Source organism: Lissotriton helveticus, chromosome 4_1 (assembly GCF_964261635.1).
Source record: "Lissotriton helveticus chromosome 4_1, aLisHel1.1, whole genome shotgun sequence".
Lineage (NCBI taxonomy): Eukaryota > Metazoa > Chordata > Amphibia > Caudata > Salamandridae > Lissotriton > Lissotriton helveticus.
Window position 1 is genome coordinate 147,894,586 of NC_136063.1, and position 20,648 is coordinate 147,915,233.

The 20,648-nt window shown below is 45.9% G+C and overlaps 1 protein-coding gene across 2 annotated transcripts in view; it reads right to left on the reverse strand.

Moving 5' to 3' along the window:
* Positions 1–20,648, reverse strand: part of FAM83H (family with sequence similarity 83 member H) — a 228,231-nt gene that overhangs the window by 37,953 nt on the left and 169,630 nt on the right. For both annotated transcript variants that reach the window (XM_078686617.1, XM_078686616.1), the window contains exon 4: positions 18,876–19,000. In XM_078686617.1, coding sequence (XP_078542743.1) covers positions 18,876–19,000 — 125 coding nt within the window. The remainder of the gene's footprint in view (positions 1–18,875; positions 19,001–20,648) is intronic.

Sequence of the window (20,648 nt, forward strand, 5' to 3'; positions counted from 1 at the left end):
ATACTCCCTCACTCCCTTCCCCTTTTGATGCTCACGAGTGTACAGTACTCACACTCGGTTCCTGTTTCTTTTCTGTTTCCACCACCGGGGAGGTGTCAGAGCCAGCCGCGACGGACTCCGAGGAAGAGCCACCCCCAAGAACCCCTGAAGGACACAGGAAGAAGAAGGCCCCTAGACGTAGAAGGAGCCGCAGCAGATCGCCACGAAGGCCCCCCTCAAGTCGAAAGAGCTGTACTGACCATTTGCTTACAATAATAAACCCACAAGTAACCAAAACAAAGTTGTTGCCTATTCCTGCCGCACCCCCACTCGAGCCCCTTTTTACAGATACCTACACCAGGGAAGCCGGGTGCATAGGTGTGACGTGGCATCGGACACTGCCATCAAACTCAATGGAGGACTTCAGGAAGAAGCCGCTGGCGAAGAAGGTTAAAGTGTCCGGTGGAACCCAAAGGTGAATTCAAGAAGTACCTGCAAGCAGAGGGGACAGTGCCTATGCCACTCAAGAGTGATCAAGAGGCACGGAAGACCAATGACCACGATGACGGAAGATGCAGGAGAGCTGACGTGATCTTGAATTTGCAGCATTGTGGACCAAGCGATGCTGTGGAAGACCAGGAGTCGTTCACGAGCTGTCCACATCGGATGTCAAGAGCTGTGTGGTGTCTATATGGAGCACCAACAAGCCTTGGTAACTTCAACCAACGTGGCAAGCAAAAAAGGTGCAGTGTCGGGACCAGCAAGGTCCAAGGGACTCACCACAAGCAGAGGAGTCAGAGTAGGCCCCGAAAGGACCCACAGGCCAGACACAGGAGTCGTAAGGGGACCTCAAGCAGCTCCTCAAAGATGCAGGCCCACGGTGCAAAGGATGCAGTGAGGATGAATATCTCTGTCAGAGGATATGCTTGAGGCTGCAGCTACTTGGAGTCTGAAGATCTCTGAGGAAGAGAGCCAACAAGCCCTGGCAGCGACAAGGCAATGAAATGCACAATGGTTTGGGTCCTGCGGTTCCGACGAGGGATACTGGACTCAAACTCAGTGAGAAGACAGTGCAGGCCTCGAGGGAGTTGTAGAACCACCACCTGTGTTGCTGAACCTTTCGGAGTCTGTGAGAGCCCTGGATCAGCAGACCAGTCAGCTTGATGGCGGGTAAGCATGAAAGCAGATCCTACTTTCCTACACTGTGTTTTCTTACAAATGTCAGCACATGACCACTTACAAACACAACAATTTGTATTCTCATTGATGGAATTTCTTCGAACGGTCTTCCATCTACGTTGCTAATCCCGGGATTCTTCAGATGTTTGTTTTCCACGCCATGCAGTGAGATGCAAAGTTGCTCATATGGGCATTGTTTACTCCAATTTCCTGAAGAAACTTGTAAGGAGCATTTTGTGGTTTATTCCTGGGAAGCTGGTGTTTTTTTTTTTCTTGGCTCTTCTAGGAACTGTTTTTCATGTGTTGACTGCAGATGTTGCATAAACATTGAAGTCCTAAATGATTAGCCACCGCTTTGCCACCTTCTCAGTTTTTCACCACACACTTTGCTTGTGACCTCACCTGGCACTATTACTTTCCAGGTGGGTGTGTTAACCAAACTCCTAAACAATGGAGTGCTTTGAGGATTTTTATCCATTGGTTGTTTCGCCAGTACAGAGGATTTTCTCTTCCAGAGCTTCGGATGATACAGGAACCTCATTGTCTGCTGTTCAGTGTTTAAAGCAGCTCTACCTGTGTTTGTGACTCAACATGCATTACTGGATTTACAACTTTGGAAAATTGACTTGTGTGTGGGGGGAGGGTAAACCTGTCAGGGGTTGGGAACCTGGGATGAGTTTGCAAACTTTAAAACGTTTGCAAACTCGTTTGCAAACGTTTAAAACGTTTAAACGTTTAAAATGGATAAAAAATGTTTGATGCATGGGGAGTGTAATGTTGTGATATGTGAAGGGCGCTACAGGGAGAGGGTCATACCCTTTAACTGTCCCGGGGGCCTTCTACCCCAAGGGCCTGTTCATATGTAAAAGTGAAGGAGGGGTGTCATCCCCCCTCCCTGAGCCTTTTTTAAGCCCCGGGCATCCCAACCCCTGGGGCTAATTCATATGTAAAGGAGAGTGGGAATTTTCTTCCTTTACTCAGTTCAATCACATCATAATGTGTCGAATTTTGGTTTTAACTAGTTACATATTGTTCTAGTCAATAGCATTATACAAAGTTCCCAAGGAGTGGCGCAGCAGTGTGTTTTGGTCCTTAATGTATAGCGTCATTATAGAATGTGTTGTCTAGGGTAGAATGTAGGTGCATAGGTGGGGAGCGCGTGAGGGTGGTTTGGACAGTTGACTTGGGGAGAAGTAAGTAGGACATTCGCCTGTCTGCTCCTTTACATGATAGGAATAAATACTTATACTCTTGAACCGATCATCTCATGTGGATCCATTAATATAACAAAGTTGGCAATGGGTCAGGGGAACCATTTTGAGGTGAGGGAGCAGACAGGTCTTCCTGTACCCGGGCGAAGAAGAAATCGCTATCCGCAGCGAACTGTAAGCGGGTTGCCAAATATACTGTGATCTGAATCACCTAGCTTCCTTTTGGCTACTGTAAGGTACGTGCTACCTTTATTTTGTCGGGCTGCAAGCGTTAAAAGCTGCGAGGACTTAAGAAGCAGCAAGGGTGCTAAAGGAGGTCACAAGTTCTCGTGTGGGGTTTGTGCCAGGTCACGCAACAGCGCACGCACACAGAATCAAGCATCTAAAAGGCCTATTAGTTTTTAATAGAGTCTGATGTCATTGGATAGACAGTCTATACGCTACACGGCAGCCATCTTTAATAAAGAGTGAACACAATAGCCATTGTTATAGAGCAAATAAGTGAATGACAGTTTGAGGAAATCTCCTAAATGAAAATAAAGAAGGTACAAGTAAAAATAACGACAAAAGTGGTGAATCAGAGATACTGCATACCAAAATAGTCAGGAATTTTTATTCCATTATTAGTGAAGAAGTCTCTACTTGTTTTGTGGATTTCACAGTGAAAGAACACATGAAGTGATGTGGTGAAATTTGGACAGTGGATTAACCCCGTTTTACTGGTGAAGTAAGGACACTGAACAATTCCACAATACTTTTTGCGATGAGTCAAAAGACGTTCTCATTGTGTCCGCCACAAGCATTTTGGTCATCTGGCTCGAAACCTGGTGTGAATGGAAGGATTATTTCTTGAATTACATTGAAACTGTGAATGGAGGTGGGAAAATTAAACCAGAACACAAGAAACTCATTTTATTACATTCTTTAAGCCCAAAGGGGTTGAAAACTTTTAATCAAATGCATAAAACTGTGGTGGGCAGTGGTAATGTGAGTGCTTTCAACAGAGCCATTGAAAATCTAGATATGCACTTTGCTCCCAAAGTATGCATAGGTGTAACACACTATACGTTTTTTCAGAGAAAACAATCGAAGAATGGATTATGTTAGCGAGTTAAGACAATTATCTACTGATGCATTTTGGGGGGTGGAGAGTTGCAATAAGACATAATACAGGACCAGGTTGTCATACATGCGTGCAATCCAGCAATCCAAGAACGTCTGTGGGTCAATGGTGATGCGTGTTTGAACGATGTATTGGCAATGGTTCGAAAAGTGGAAACTTCTAGCAGATGCACCAGCGCTTTCAAGATCGATGCTAGAGAATCCAACATTGTGTCGAAAATTAAGGGTAGTACCCAGTATAAAGTATAAAGGAAACTCTTTTAAGGAACCTCCTAAATGTTATTGGTGCGGTCATTCGGAGAATTTGGCATTTACCAGTGTGTGTCCAGCAAGGGAAGTAAAATGTGGCCTTGTTGGTAATTATGCCAATATTTGCTGCAGGAAGTCCAGGAAAGTAAAGTTTGTAAATGAATGTGACATTGAGTGTGATGATTCTGCAGAAAGTGAGGAAGAAACTGTTGAGTGTGTTTTCAAGCTGAAAGAGAAACTAATTATGAATATTGAAGATGAGTGTTTGTTGGTGGGTAATATGCCTGAATGTTGGATGAAAATTTGTCTTTTATTGGGTTGGCAGAATTCTGTTCAAAACACATACCAAATTTTGCGTCAGGTTTCATGTGGGCGTTTTCCACGCAGGGGGGGCGTTCCGTCGCAGGAACGCCCCTGAAAAGTGACTCAGGGAAATCTACAAGATTTCACTGAGTCTCTTTCCCAACGCTGATGCGTCAAAACCTTGCGCCTGCTTGAAGCAGGCGTAATGCTTGACGCACCACTTTAGAGATAGGGCAAGTTGGAATAATGCTGGAGTTGTGTGCCGCACGCAACACAACTTCAGCACTGCGCCAAATTCACGACCTAGATGCGACACGCATCTGTTTATTCCTGCGCCATGGTGCGCCGCATTGTAAATGCGGCGCATCATGGGTGGCGCAAGGATAAACTTGCGTGCCGTATCTTTCCTGGCGCATCTCTGCCGATTTACAGAGATGCGTCAGGCAACATAAATCTGCCCCTAGGTATCTACATTCTTGAAAACTGTGTGCCATAAAATCCGCTATGTTTGTATAGTAACTGTTTATTGTTAATGACGATCAAGAAGCATTTCATTGATTTTTCTTATGTTCGAAAATATACACATATCAATGAATTAGTTACCATTTGATGTTTCTGTTCATTTTGTCTTTATATTGATAAAACGCATATTACATGAATGCAATCATTTAGAATATATGGTTCACTAGGAATAGTGCTCTCCACAACAAGGTATCCTTTCCTGTTCTACTTGACCTAGGAGGATGGGACCACCACCGAACCGTTCAGCATGATATGCTCTTTGTGTTCAAGGCATCTGCTTGCCCTTCCCCTAGGTAAGGGGTGACAACAAAATCATCACCTCTCTCATTGCCTGATGTTTTTCAAAGTTCACTTTTGTGAATTAGTTGTATGCTTTTTAGCATGTAACGGTATAGTTGATTTACCAAAGGGTTGTGGGTAGGTACAGTAGGTAACTCCATTGCATAGCGGAGTGGGAATACTTGCATTAATTCCGTGTTTTCGTTGAAATGCGTAGTTACCAATTAAACGCCACTTCCACTAGCGGAGTTCATTGACCAGGGTTAATGCCATGCAATTCAGGGGGATGTGTCATGGTCCTTAATGTTGTTTAGAGTCATTATGGAATGTGTGGTTGCGGGAAGAATGGAGGTGTGTAACTGTGGAACACGTGAGGGTGGGGTGGACGGTTAACTTGAAGAGACGTTTGTAGGACGTTTACCTGTCTGCACCTTACGATACTAAGAATAAATACTGTACTCTTGAACCGATCATCTCGTGTGGATTCATGAACATAACACAGTGTCACTGTCACTCATTTACTAAATCAGCTCTCGCATGCATATCACTCACACTTCGATCTTTTGTCAAGACTACTCCAATATGGCCGCCAGAGAGCATAGGCCAGCCTTCTGACCCATGAACTTGAATTTACTTCTTTTTATACATTGCTCATTACTTCCCGACTCTGATACACCATGGCATAAGACAGATAACTTTTTGACTAAAGGGACCTTTTACAAATCCCAGATTGGAGGTACGCCTACCTCGTGGCCCTCTTTCAGCAAGTTTGGTTTCAACCATTTCCAATACGGTACTTTATTGCTCCCATGTACCTTTTAGTTACAAGAACAGCGATTTCAATATGGAGGTCCAGTACTTAGCTTATCGGCACGCTGAAATTTTAAAGAATATTATTACTTTGTACTGTTAAAATACTTAGGACCGCCACGGTAGGCATGCTGCGCCAATTATTGGATTCTTGTTTTAAATGCTAAAGTGATAACCTAAATTGCATGTCCTCTCTTTAATCGACATAACTGTACTATATCTTGATGTGCACACCTTTTTCTGAGAAAATTTAAACATTTTGAATTGTGACTACCAAGATCCATAGAAAAAATCCAGGTAAACTTGTTTAGCCCATAAATACATGAGAACCCTAATAATAGGACCATCATCAGTTATGCCCTAGATTCTTTATACTCCCAGGTTCCCTTAAGATGCTTACCTCATTAAGATCGCTACCTACTTAAGAAATGAAATACTCCCAACCTGACACCAAAAACACGCGCACTAGGACACGCCTAATAGAACACCCCTTGTCATTTTTTTTTACTACTAGCATGGAGCGTTGGGCAACAGTTTGTAGCGCACAACGTACCAACTTTAGGGCATGGAGATTGTACAAATAATTATTGTTGTACAACCATAAATTAATGTTTGCGTATTCTTTTTGTTTTTTTCATTATTTTTTTTTAAATTTAATTATTGCCCTTAAACCAAAACAAATGTTTGCAATACTGGAAATGTCTTCTGACGCCTTAAGTTGGGTATGAAGAGTATTTTAACTTAAGTGATGTGAAATGTGCTGGTTACCTGCATAGTCTTTCTTTAGTGTCTGTTGTGGCTGATGCTGTTCTATGTGATGCTTTTGTCATTGTGTTTGTGTGGGGTGAATCCTTCCCCCTTGAGAAGGGGTGCTCCCCCTTGGCTGCAAGGCCTCTCTGCTGCATGCTTGGTTCATGTGCTCACACAGCTTATTTAACCTCACCCCAAGCCCCCAGCCCAGATGGCACATCTTGCTATGGCATTGTCCCTCTTAGGGTGAAATGTTTAAGGCATCTCTCCTCTGATGTGATCTATTAGAACCTGGCCAGGGTCCGCACTCCTTTACTGTTTCACCAATTTCCAACCTTTCCCGACAGACACACCTGCCTCCCTCTCACCTGTTCAATAACTTAAGTGTACTACTCCCACAGAATCACTGTTTACACTCTCTCTCCTCAGGCCCCTTAGCATCCACACCTTTGGGTTATTCTAGTACCTTTCTAGGGTGAACCTCACAGCCCTCCCAACACGTCAGGGTATATGGTGCGTGCAAGTTCCTACAAGTTGCTGCCTACTGCACCAGCAGGACTACACTGAACCTACTGCGTCTGGCTGTCTAATGGTTGCTCCACTCTTTGGGTCAACTCTATATGGTACGTACTGCATGCATATCTGTGCCTCTGGTGTCAGCTTCTGTCGCTTGTGGGTGGGCTCCAGTCAGAATTCTTTGGACTTCCAAGGGATGGATTCCTGGTACTCATGGGTAGGCTTCTCATTGTAGGCTCTAATTGCTTAACTAGACCTCAAAGGGTTGGGTTTCTATTACTCATGGGTGAAAATCCTCATTGTATTCTCTAATGGCCTAACCAGACCTGCAAGGGTTGGGTTTGTTACTCATGGGCGAGCTGTATATTGTATTTTCCGATTGCTTACCTGGACCATCAAGGGTTGGGTTTGTTACTCATGGGTGAACTCCTCCATGTATTCTCCAGTGGCCTAACCGGACCTACAAGCGCTGGGTTTCTGTTACCCTTGGGCGGGCTCCAGTGCTTAGCTTGTAAAAAAATGAGTTCTGGTGCCCAGGGCTCTGCCCACCAGCCACGGCCGGTGCTTTTAAATGTTGGTCCACTGAATACCAAGGCTGTATTCCAAAATCATCCTCCTGCTTCTTTAATCCACTTCCAGACACTCCCTGCCTGTTTATCTCACTCTTGCTGGCTGCAGATTTCTCACTCTGTAAAGCTTTTTTTCTGTCTTTCTCTTCCTCCCTTGTTCCGTTTTGTGTGTTTTTCTCTTAAGTGCCGGTGGCCTCCACTGCCTCCCACCGGTTCAAATTAAGCACTGGTAGGCTCCATATTGTATTCATCGATTGCTTAACCAGGACATCCGAGTGTTGGGTTTCTGGTATTCATGGGTTCGCTCCATATAGTATTCTCTGGTTGCTTAATTGCATCTCTAGGGTTGGGGTTCTGTAGCCATCGGAGGGCTCAGTGTACCATTCTTGTGGTGCTTAACGAGGCCTCCACATCCAGGTGTCGGTCGCTCATGGGTGGACTTCATAAACTATTTTCTGTTTGCACCCTCGGACCTCAAGTGGTAGGACTTCTGTCACTCATTGGTCTGTCACTCCATATAGTCTATTTGTTTAACCATGTCTCGGGCCAGACTAAGACGTTTAGAGGCCCTAAGCACTTAAAAGATTTTTGTGCCCCCATATCTAATTCATAACATAAACAATAATAAACCATAAAATAAAATGTTATTTGTCGAAATTAAACAAAACTTACAATAAAATGGAAAATAATGTTTATTTTCAGATACTTCCACTTTATTTATAGGTTCATTGCAGTTTTGCACCATGTGGTCCACGGTAAATCTGGCAATTAAAAATGTCTGTGGTGCCCCCCCCCATCCCTTGACGCCCTAAACACGCACCTATTTTGCTTAATGGTTAATCCTGCCCTGTCTCTAAGGACTGGGTTTCTGCTGCTGTATGGCGATAGCCTCCTAGTATTCTGTAGCTGCTTAACTGTACCTCCGGCACCTGGCTTCTGTTGTTAGTGGGTGGACTCTGTCACCTCTCCCTGACCTCTCATCAATCCCCAGAGTTGGGCTTCACTTAATCCTGGGTAGAAAGATATTAGCACATATTTACAAGGCCCTTGCACCACCAGAGCATCACCTTTTTTGACGCTCTGGTGGTGCTCAATGCTGAGCCATATTTACAAGGTCACGCAAATCCACTGTGCATGGCTTTTCATGGCCTTGTAAATATGGCCCCTTTTCACACATTACTCTGTGTGAAAGGGGCGTTACCTGGGTGTTGCTGTGGGTGTTCCCACGCAACACCCATGGATTCTGACGCATTCCCAGCTTTACAATGTTTTGTATCCCTAGGAATGCGTCAGATTCTAATGCCCCCCCAAGGGAGGCATTAAAGTGCCTTCCTGCACAAAAACAATCATCCCTGCAACACAGGCACCCTTGCACCTTAAAGGGAGGCAGCCAATTGTTGCTGTAAATACGACGCATCCCTGTACTTTTACTGCGTCTGTTTTCAAAATCTTGCAATAGTTAATGCTTAAATGCAATGATTTCACCGGACCATGCTTAGAGCACATCTGCAGACCTACCAAACCACAGGCAGCACTTTCCGTGCAGTACTATCTACAATCACCATGCACTGTGAAAGGGTGCCCTGGACCCCAATCTGAGTGCTTTGTGACTGTTTAGCACATGAAGCACTGTATAACTAATACAATGCAAAACAACTCCAAGGGTGGCAAAGAGACAGCGTGTCTGCCAAAATGAGGTGATGAGCATATACGGGTCTGGAAAACTCTTTGGGTCAGAGGGAGACAACAAAACACCTTACTCATTTGTGCCTGGATACTGTCCGGGACTGGAGAACACAGCGGGTTAGACAAATAACAGATACTGTCCGGGACTGGAGAACACAGCGGGTTAGAGGAAGAATGGATACTGTCCGGGTCTCGAAAACACACCGGTTAGAGAAAGAACGGATACTGTCCGGGCCTGGAGAACACAGCAGGTTGGAGAAAGAATGGATACTGACCAGGTCTGGAGAACACAGCGGGATAGAGAAAGAATGGATACTGTCCGGGTCTCGAAAACACACCGGTTAGAGAAAGAACGGATACTGTCCGGGCCTGGAGAACACAGCAGGTTGGAGAAAGAATGGATACTGACCAGGTCTGGAGAACACAGCGGGATAGAGAAAGAATGGATACTGTCCGGGTCTCGAAAACACACCGGTTAGAGAAAGAACGGATACTGTCCGGGCCTGGAGAACACAGCAGGTTGGAGAAAGAATGGATACTGTCCAGGACTGGAGAACACAGCAGGTTAGAGGCAGATACTGTCTGGGTGTAAAGAACACAGTGGGTTAGAGAAAGAACAGGTACTGTCCGGGTCTGGAGACCACAGCGGTTTAGATAAAGAACAGATACTGTCCAGGTCCAGAGAACACAGCGGGTTAGAGACAAATACTGTCCGGGTGTAAAGAGCACAGTGGTTCAAAGAAAGAACAGACACTGTCCGGGTCCAGAGAAGACATCAAATTGAAGAAAGAACTTATACTGTCCGGGTCTGGAGAACACAGCAGGTTAGACAAAGAAGATACTGCGTGGTGAAGCCGTGATTGTTCAAATCATAGGGAAGACTGTCACGTTAATGCTAAAATTAAAAATACACGATCACTCTAATCAACAAATGATAAACATTACCAATGTTTTAAGAGATGACATTCATAAGTCTTCCTAGGTATGTGAAGTCTAAGTCACTATAGTATATTGCTTTTTAATATCGAATATTTCTATCCATCACTTTCTAATTTTATAGTAGTGCCAATGGCTTACTTGTTATTAGGAAATTTGATGCTACTAAAATTACCGTATATGTAAAAAATAATTAATGATAGGGGCTTTGAGCCAGCCTTCTTTGTTCCTTGGTTTTTGTTGCAACATTTTTTTTTGCTTTCATCCACCACAGGATCTAACCTGGGACTATGGGTCACCCCACTTGAGCCATTGGCTTCCTTCATTATGAGTGACAGTATTCTGCTTGAGCACAAAGTGCTTTTCTGCCTACAAAACAGTCCTCTTGAGTGCCCAGGACTGTTGATTTTTGATATATTTTTTGTATCCTGCGACACTGCTAGAACGCCCCATACCGCCCCATCCCCAGCGTGAACTGCTAGAAAAATACAATCATTTAATGGCTTTTTAATACCAGTCAAGGATTAGCACCTACGCATGCAGCTGCCTGTATTTGTAACCCCTCACCCAGGTGCCTGAGTTTGAATGTGCTTCCAACCTGCTCAAAGATGGCAGAAAGGGCGAGCATGCAGGCGGTGGACATTTTTTAATGGTTCTGTAAAGCTTGACTACCGAAACATTCAAAGATGCCTGCCAGTGTGCACGCATGCACACTGTCCCATTTTTCTTTCTTTTTGCAATAATTATTTACTAAAATATATATATTTTTTAAACAACTATTGGTAAAGGAACCTAGTCTGGCAATAATCACTAGAACTACTGACTTTGCCAGTGCTTAATATATTTTCATGGTGCATGTCTGTGCTTTTTTCCTCTTTCTGTCTCCAAATTCTTAAGTGTTAAATCTGTTTACTACTCAATGATTTTATTATGCGTTTTGCATCTATTTATAATGTTTACTTCTCATAATTTTTTACGTTGTATATGGCACTAACAATATTACTCTTGAAATGCATTCTTTCAAAATCCAATTGGATTATTTGCTTGTGACTCTTTGTTTTTCTTAAACTTAAATAAACATTTTCTAAATTTGATAGAATGAACAAAAGGGTACCTGCCTCATTGGGGCACAGTGTCTCATCTTCTGGAGAACTTTCTGGAGAGTGAAAGGGAGAGAAGAAGAAAAAGAGAAACAGAAAGACAGTGAGAAAGAGAGAGAAAAACAACGGGAAAAATAAAGCAGATGGCTGTCTTATTGACAAACGTCTGAAGAAATACTGAAGTCATGATGGGAGGGAGGGCGGAAGGGAGAGAGAGAGCGAGAGAAGGAGAGAAGGAGAGAAGGAGAGAAAGATTCTTAATACTCCAAAATTCGAGTGTGCTTTGAGCAAAGAAGTGACCAGTTATCCGCGTTTACAAAAATAGTTGCGTTTCCTGTTAAGATTACAAGTAATAGTTGTAGAAGACAGACAGACGGGAAATAACCTGGGTCAGGTTCTGTACCACCTCGTGCACCATAACCATCAGTGCATAATAAGGGTTTCACATGGGTATGTCACCTATTTGTGACAGGAAAATATTCTATGTAGGGTTTTCACATGAGGACACACGCAATGGTACTCTATTTATTGCCCTGAAAAGGATGAAAGGCTGATTAGACCGAAAGGATCTTTGATCGTGAGTCAAACACACATACGTGCAATGGGTAGATCGCCCACTGAGCCCTCAGACCCGTTTCATATAGGGAACCTTCAGTCTGTTATATGGGGAAAGTTCATTGCTTCATATAGGATGTTATCAGTGCCTCACCCACACCTCACCCACAGAATGTTTAGTTTTGTGTGTTGAACACTGAGGCCCTGATTACGAGCTATTGCGTTATTTATCGCCCCTCATAAATAACGATACCAGGGGGTATGAATATGCTACTTACCAGTATGCATCTGTTCTTGGCATGTAGGGCTGCTAACATTCATATCTTTTGCATAGATCGCCGCCTAGTGTTGGGTCCGGATGATCGCACATTGTTGTCCTGGAAGAGTCTTCGAAGTATCCTGAGATAGGTGGCTCCTCCCCTGGACTACAGTGCGCATGGGCATCGGCTCCATCCCCAGATTGTTTTTAGCCATTGTGGCAGAGATGGAGTGAAAAGTGTAAAGGATGTCCATGCTAATGATTGAATGCAAGAGTATATCTGCAGCTGCGACAGGCACCGGGGAGGAGGGTGGGCAATATGAATGTTAGCAGCCCTACATGCCAAGAACAGATGCATACTGGTAAGTAGCATATTCAGTTCGAGGCATGTGGGCTGCTAAATTCATATCTTTTGCATAGAATATATAGCAGTCCCTCCATTAGCGGCGGTTGCCCGTGCCAGCTGCAGAAACCTGAAAAAGTGTCTTGAGAACAGCCTGTCCTACAGCTGCTTGCTGCTTGGAATGCACATCAACACAGTAGTGTTTTGTAAAGGTGTGCGGTGTAACCCATGTGGCTGCTCTGCAAATGTCTTCCAAAGGAATGTTCCCCAGGAAAGCCATGGATGCCCCCAATTTGCGTGTGGAGTGCGCCCTTGGGGGTATTGTTAAGGTACGTTTAGCTTTTTGATAACAGATTTGGATGCACTTAACAATCCACCTGGCTATTCCTGCTTTGGAAATAGGGTTGCCTTTGTGCTGTGGCGAGAAGGCAACAAAAAGTTGTTTTGTTTTCCTAAAGTGTTGTGTCCTGTCAATATAGTACATCAACGCCCTCCTAACGTCCAATGTATGGAGCATTCTTTCTGCCACCGTTTGTGGGTTTTGGAAGAATGCGGGCAGGTCAATAGTTTGGTTGAGATGAAACTGTGACACCACCTTCGGAAGGAATTTGGGGTTAGTGCGTAGTACCACCCTATTTGGATGAATTTGTATGAATGGCTCCTGGATTGTGAGCGCTTGCAGCTCACTGACACGTCTTAGTGACGTAATAGCAATAAGAAAAGCCACTTTCCATGTTAGGAACTGGAGTTCACACGAGTGCAGTGGCTCAAAAGGTGTGCCCATCAGCCTGGTGAGGACCAAATTGAGGTTCCACACCGGAGCTGGCGGTGTTCTTGGGGGAATGACTCGTTTCAGACCCTCTAGGAAGGCTTTAATGGCAGGCACTCTGAAGACAGAGAGATGTTGCCTGTTCTAAAGATAAGCTGCTATGGCGGATAGATGGATCCGAATGGAAGTGTACGCTAGATTGCACTTGTAAAGATGTAACAGATAGCAAATGATGTTAGGGATAGATGCATCTAGCGGGTTTATGTTATTGGCTGTACAGTGAATGACGAAACGCTTCCATTTTGCAGCATAGCATGCTCTGGTAGTGGGCTTCCTTGCCTCTTTGATGATGTCCATGCATTCTGGAGGTAAGTGAAGGTAGCCAAACTCTAGGACTTCAGGAGCCAGATCGCCAGGTTGAGCTGTTGCGGATCTGGATGCTGAATGTCTCCATGGTTCTGCGTCAAGAGCCTGGGTGTTAGGCGCAGCCTTTGATGCGGCACCACTGAGAGTTCCAGAAACGTGGTGTACCATGGTTGGCGTGCCCACGTTGGAGCAACTAGGATGAGTGTCATCGAGTGCTGCCTTAGCTTTCTTGCCACCAGCGGTATTAGAGGTGCTGGGGGAAAAGCGTACGCAAATCTGCCTGACCAGTTCATCCATATCGCATTCCCCTGCGACTGTGGGTGAGGGAACCTGGCGGCAAAGTGTTGGCATTTTGCGTTTTCCCTTGTGGCAAACAGGTCTATCTCTGGATGACCCCACTGCTGGAAGTACGGGCGGAGTACTGATGGATGTAACTCCCACTCGTGCATCTGATGGCTGTATCTGCTGAGCAGATCCGCCATCTGATTGTCCTTGCCCGGGAGGTGTTCTGCCATGAGGAAAATGTTCCTTTGAATGGCCCTCTTCCACATGCTCCGAGCCAGATGAGACGAGTGGCGAGAGGGTGCCTCCCTGTTTTTGAATGTAGTACATCGCTGTCATGTTGTCCGTCCGGACTAACACTACCTTGTTGCACAGATGTACATTGAAGGACTTGAGCGCCATGAAGATTGCCATCAATTCTAGATAGTTGATGTGCATCTTTTGTTGCTGCGTCGTCCATAGTCCCTGCACTGTGTAATTGAGCACATGAGCTCCCCATCCCTGGAGAGATGCGTCCGTTGTCAGGATAATCTGTGGCACTGGCTCCTGGAACGGTCGGCCCTTGCAAAGGTTGTGTGGATTCCACCAATGCAGAGAGTTGTACGCCCGACCGGTAACCAACACTAGGTCTGTCATTTGTCCCCGAGCCTGTGTCCAATGATTTGCTAAGCACTCCTGGAGCGGACGCATATGTAACCTTGCGTGAGGGACTATGAAGATGCAGGAGGCCATCATGCCTATCAACTGCATGAACACTCTCGCTGGAAGCGAGTGTTGCGGTCTGAACCTTTGGATTAGAGACTGTATGCTGTCTATCCTGACCTTGTTTGGCTGAGCCATAGCAGTCAGGGTATTTATTGTCGCACCCAGAAACTGCCGCACATGTGCTGGTTGAAGGTGCGACTTTGGGTAGTTCAACGAGAAGCCCAGATTGTGAAGGAGGTGAATGGTGGTCGACATGTCCGCGGCGCACTGTTGTTCCGACTTGGCTTGAACGAGCCAGTCGTCCAGGTAGGGGTAGACATGTATGTTCTGCCTCCTGAGGTGCGCCGCTACCGTCGCCAGACACTTGGTAAACACTCTGGGGGCGGTGGTCACTCCGAAGGGTAGGACTTTGAACTGATAATGCCTGCCCTGGATAGTGAACCTGAGATACTTTCTGTGGGACGGGTGTAGTGGTATGTGGAAATAAGCATCCTTGAGGTCTAAGGTTGCTAGGAAGTCCCCTTGGTTCAGCAAGGGAAGAATCTGTTGCAGTGTAAGCATATGGAAATGTTCTGACAGTATATACAGGTTGAGGGGGCGCAGATCTAGAATGGGTCTGAGGGATCCGTCCTTCTTTGGAATAAGGAAGTACAGGGAATAGACCCCTGTGCCTTCCTCCTCCACTGGCACGAGCTCGATTGCGCCTTTTTGCAGCATCACCACTACTTCTTGCTGCAATAAGTGCAAGTGCTCTGCGGACATAGGTCGTTGCCTTGGTGGAATGTTGGGTGGAGTGGACGTTAACTCTAGACAATAACCGTACTGGACAAGTTGTCTTACCCACCTGTCTGTGGTGATGTTTGTCCAGACTGGCAGGAACTGCTGGAGTCTCCCCCCGACAGGTGTTAAATGGTCGGGGGGCAGTGACAGAGAGTCACTGTTTGTTCGGGGCAGAGGAACGGGAGTTGTTGTTTCCTCTGCCACGTCCCCTGGTGCTGTTTCCTCGATAACCCCCTTTATTCTGCTTGGGGTACGAGGACTGTGCTCCACCTCTAGTGAACTGTGATTGTTGACCCATCTGTCCTCGGGTAACACCACGTGCACCTGAGCGACGAAAAGTGTTTCCCCGGAATTGTTGTGACTGAAGGGCCCCCATAGACTTAGCTGTTTCGTTGTCTTTTTTAATCTTTTCGAGGGTGGTGTCAACATCAGGACCAAACAGTCTATCAGGATTGACGGGCTGGTTGAGTATGGTTGTTTGAATGTCTGGTTTAAACCCTGATATGCGTAGCCACGCTTGTCGTCTTAGCATGACGCTAGTGTTAATAGCCCTAGCTGCCGTGTCTGCGGCATCAAGTGCACACTTTATTGCTGCGTTGGAGATGAGTTTTCCCTCCTCTATGAGCAGTTTGGTACCCTCTTGAAACTGCGTAGGCAGGTGTTGTAAAAGTTGCTCTAGGGTGTCGTAATGCGCCCTATCATAACGTGCCAATAGCGCTTGTGTGTTTGCTATACGCCAGAAATTGGCAGCCTGCGCAGCTATTCTTTTGCCCCCTGCCTCAAGCACTTTAGACTCCTTGTCTGGGGGAGGAGCTTCACCAGTCGTTTGGGAGTTCGCCCGTTTGCGGGCATTTGCGACTACAAGAGAGTCAAGAGGCAACTGTCCCCGAATATATGCTGGGTCTGCAGGTGCCGGCCTGTATTTCTTCTCGATGCGTGGGTTGACCACTCTCGCTCTGGTAGGCTCCTTAAAGATCTCCGCAGCATGTTTAAGGACACCTTTGAGCATAGGAAGTGTCTTGACCGTTCTTTCAGAGACAGAAAAAGTGTCAAATAGAAAATCTTCCTCCACTGGGTCAGCATGCATGTCCACGTCATGATTAGCAGCTGCCCGTTCGATTAGTGCATGAAATCCTGCAGAATCCTCTGTTGGGGATGCACGTGCACTGAAAAGCTGTGGGTCTTGCCCCACTGGTTGGTTTCCCTGGTCACCTGTGTCATCATAGGAATCCTGTTGTGCATCAGGGTCATTGATGGGGAAACTGTACTGGTCTTCGAGTCCCCCCTCCTCTCCCCCAGAGTGGTCGGGGGAAGGTGTTGGACTCCTCCTAGGCGGAGGCTGGATAGGTTCAACCAGGGCAGGAATGTCCTGTGCAGGCCTTTTCTTTTTCAGTGGAATAACATAGGAGTCCACTGGTTGGGAAGTGATTTTCCGCTTATAAAGGGTCAACTTGCCAGTGTCCGCGTTGATATAACGCTCAGATTCTTCTCCTGAGTCGTGTTGTCGACCCAATAGTCCGCCAGACGTGGAAGATTCTGATGTCTTTGGTGCAAAGGCTTTCGGGGCCTCCTTCGGCGGCAGAATGTATAGAAGCTTGGCAGTAGGCTTTGCAGGCACGTCCAGCGTCTTCTGGTGCGACGGCGCGGGAGCCGACGTCGCAGTAGCCTTCTCACGAATTCTTTGCAGTGAACTAGCGATGTGAGATGCGCCACCCACCGAGGCACCTGGCGCCGACGAGGAGGCCACCAACGGGCCTTCGCCTCCGACGTTCTGTGGATCCTTTGGAGGCTTAGACGTCGACGCCGCAGCTTTAGACCCGGAGTCTTTGGACCTATGAGTAGAGCCTCCGCTCTTTGATCCGAGGGATTTTGTAGACTCCGCTTTGACCCCTCGTTCGTCTAACGGTGCCCCTGTCGGCACCGAATGTTTGTCGAGGACTTTTGTGGACTTTGCCGGCGTCGCCCCGGTCGACCCTTGACGGACGACCTTCTTAGAGGACGCATCCCCCGCCGATGACTTCGGCACTGTCGAGTCGACAGTCTTCTTCGACTTCTGTGGCCCGGAGGTCGACGGAGCCGATGAGGTAGCAGGCTTCGGTGTTTTAGATGGAACGTCCGCCATCTTAGGTGCACTCGAATCCGGTAGTTTCGGTTTCGATTTGGCGTCGTCCAATTTAGGTGCAGTCGATACCGATGGTTTCAGTTTCGGTTTCGATACGGGCTGCGTAGCCCCCGCAGGTATGTCCGTGGCCGGGCCTGAAGGCGGGGCCGTGGCTTGCGGTGCAGGGTCTTGGGTAAGGCCGAGTGGCGATCCCGTGACCTGAGCCTGATCCGTGTAACTGTCGGGGCATAGCTCATCCCCTGAGCTATCTTCCGCGGCCCGATAAACTTCTTCGTCGTCCCCTACCTCGTCGACGTATTCAAGGTCTTGTTCCATGACCCCGTCGTCTTCTTCAGGATCGGCCTCGACCTCCGTCGCAGGTGGTGAGATTTGAAGATGATGGCTTAGGCTCTCTTCTTCTGGGCCGTCGAAGATGTTATCGGGTGCCGGGGCCGCCCGCTGGGCCTCGAGGCGCACCGCGCGCCGAAGCTTGAGCGTTTTCTTCGACCTGAACTTGGAGCAGGCCATGCAGTTCTCCTCGTTATGGTCTGGCGAGAGGCATTTATTACAGACCGGGTGCACGTCGATATGTGGGTATTTGGACCCACAGACGGGACAGTATTTAAACGGGCTCCGGTCCATGTTGAAAAAGTCGTGGTCTTGCTGCGATGAGAAGGCCTCGATGTCCGAAGAGTAACTCGACTCCGCAGATTCCGCCTCAAAGAGACGGGAGAAACTCGAGACCGTACGCAAACAATACCGACGTAGGTAACGAAGGCCTTTTGGCCTTAACCCCTTAATTGCTGCCGTCGGCCAACGGTCGTCACGGCCACTACCTCCCCAGTGCTGCGCACGACCGTTGGACGTCCATTCAGCACTAGTTCCAATGGACAGCGCAGCACTGGGGAGGTCTATTTACAACGCTTTAAAGGGGTTAAAGAAGTAAGTTTTCTCGGTTCCGACAGAGAGACGTCGAGACCGCATCCGAACCCAATGGCGGAAAAAAACAATCTGGGGATGGAGCCGATGCCCATGCGCACTGTAGTCCAGGGGAGGAGCCACCTATCTCAGGATACTTCGAAGACTCTTCCAGGACAACAATGTGCGATCATCCGGACCCAACACTAGGCGGCGATCTATGCAAAAGATATGAATTTAGCAGCCCATATGCCTCGAACTGTTTTTTATCTGGTGTGATAAATAGCACCTATTATGAGTTTATGGGGAATAACATGTACTTTTTGGTTTATAACCCAACAAAATCCACATGATACGATAAATACTGTTAGTTTTACCTGGTTACATTTTGGCAATTTCGACCTAACAAAATTTAAAGAAGATTGAGTTATTTAACGTATCCGGTAATTTTAGGATATGTTAAATACCTTCATACTCGTAATTGCAATCCCTGGGTAAAGATGAGTTTTTGTGTGGGTTGTAAAATTAGGAGGAACTCATAACCAGGCCATGAGTATTTCATTTGAGGAGCACTGAGAACACTCACCTGTAACTTCCGCTCAGAACTACGTTGCAGTCCACCAGCAGAAACTTCTCCATCAGCTGGCCCTTGAAGGACTTCCCCGTTCGGCAGTAGTAGGTCGGTCCTGAAACTGTCCGCACCCTCAGGAACTGTGAAACAATGGACGCAAAAAAAATTAGATGTCTTCCTACAACAGGATTGAACAAACAACGTGTTATGGTGTGTACTTTACAACAGAAGGGAAAACGGGACCTGCTTCCAATCCGCCCTGCTCATCAAATACGTTGATTCAGTGTTTAAGAGTGAAATTAAAGACACTGAGTCCAGACTGAGCTTTTACGAATAGAAGAAAAAAAACACTACGGGCGTGATTCACAAAGGTAACTTACATTTTAAGTAGTATACACTTTTGAGTAAGTTTAATACATTTTGGCTATTCACAAAGAGAAACGTCCTTTAGGACGAAGCCAGAATAACGCTGTGCCTTCCCAGCGCAGCTAATAGAACGGATGCGCCTTTAGCACGCACTCATTCAGAACGTAAGTCGGTAAAATGACTTGTTTTTTGAGGGTGTATGGGTAGAATGCTGATGAATTTAAAGTCCAACATGTTCCCTACTGTTGCGCAGACTGGAGTTGGAATAGTAAATGAAAGTATTCCAAAATCTAGCGCCCCCATAATGCAAGTTGGTATAACAACTTATGTGCTGAACGAATGTAAATGTAAATGTACAGGAATTTATATAGCGCAAATCACCAAGCGGTTTCTAAGCGCTTGCTTAGGGAACCCGTCCTGGTATTTATTTACAAATTCCCCTATTTTGCCCCCTTTCCGTCTTTTTCCCCCGAAAGCCTCTGGATGCATCTGCAAACATTTGAAAATACCTAGACTAATCTCATCACTAAGAATTTGCCGAATTAAATGCCTATTCAAATAGTTATAAGTAAATCAACAAATGGCATTTAACTGACAAGATGTACAAAAGTGTTAATCTGTCAAACCCTCGTGGCACCTTTTCCAAATGATAATGGCCCAGAAACCAGTGGACAGATTTACACCAAAGGAGCACACTTTCAGAGTAAAGATTGACTTCATGTTAAGTTTGGTGTAAATCTGTTCAGTGCTTTTGGCTGTAGGCGCGATCAAAATGTCAAATGCAAGCTAGAATTGGAAAAAAGCCTTTTTTTTTAACATTCATGTACCTTTTTCCCCATGCACGGAACTGCCTGAAAGTTGGTATACATGACCATAGTTGACTACACAACACCATTTTGGTAAAATGTGCACGCTATATGACAAATGCAGTAAATTCATTGTTATAAGTAAATGCAGTCACAAAATTCCATAAATCTACTATCCTTTACCAGTGCACACTGTTTTATTAACAATTTATTAAAAAATATTAACATTCTAATTGTAATAAGTGCCCATGTTAGCTGCACTTTGAAAAATTGTTTCTGAAACGAACTACCCCCAAAATAACCCTGTAATATAACAAGCATTTGCAATGCAATAGGTCTCGCATTTACGAGAATTTGAGCTATTGGCAGTGTTAATGACAAAACCTTTTATTTATGTGTTGATTTTAAAACAGATATATAAAAGGCATTGTCATTTACAATGCAAATAGATCGAACTGTCGCCTATTGCATTTCAAATGCACTTGGCACCCGTGCAATAATAAACAGAAAGCATTAGGACACGGCGTGTCCTGCGTGCAACAGCAAGCGGGAGAAAGCAATAAATAAGACACATTGGGACTTGAAAGCAACGTCAGCGGTTTTCTTTAAAAAAGTG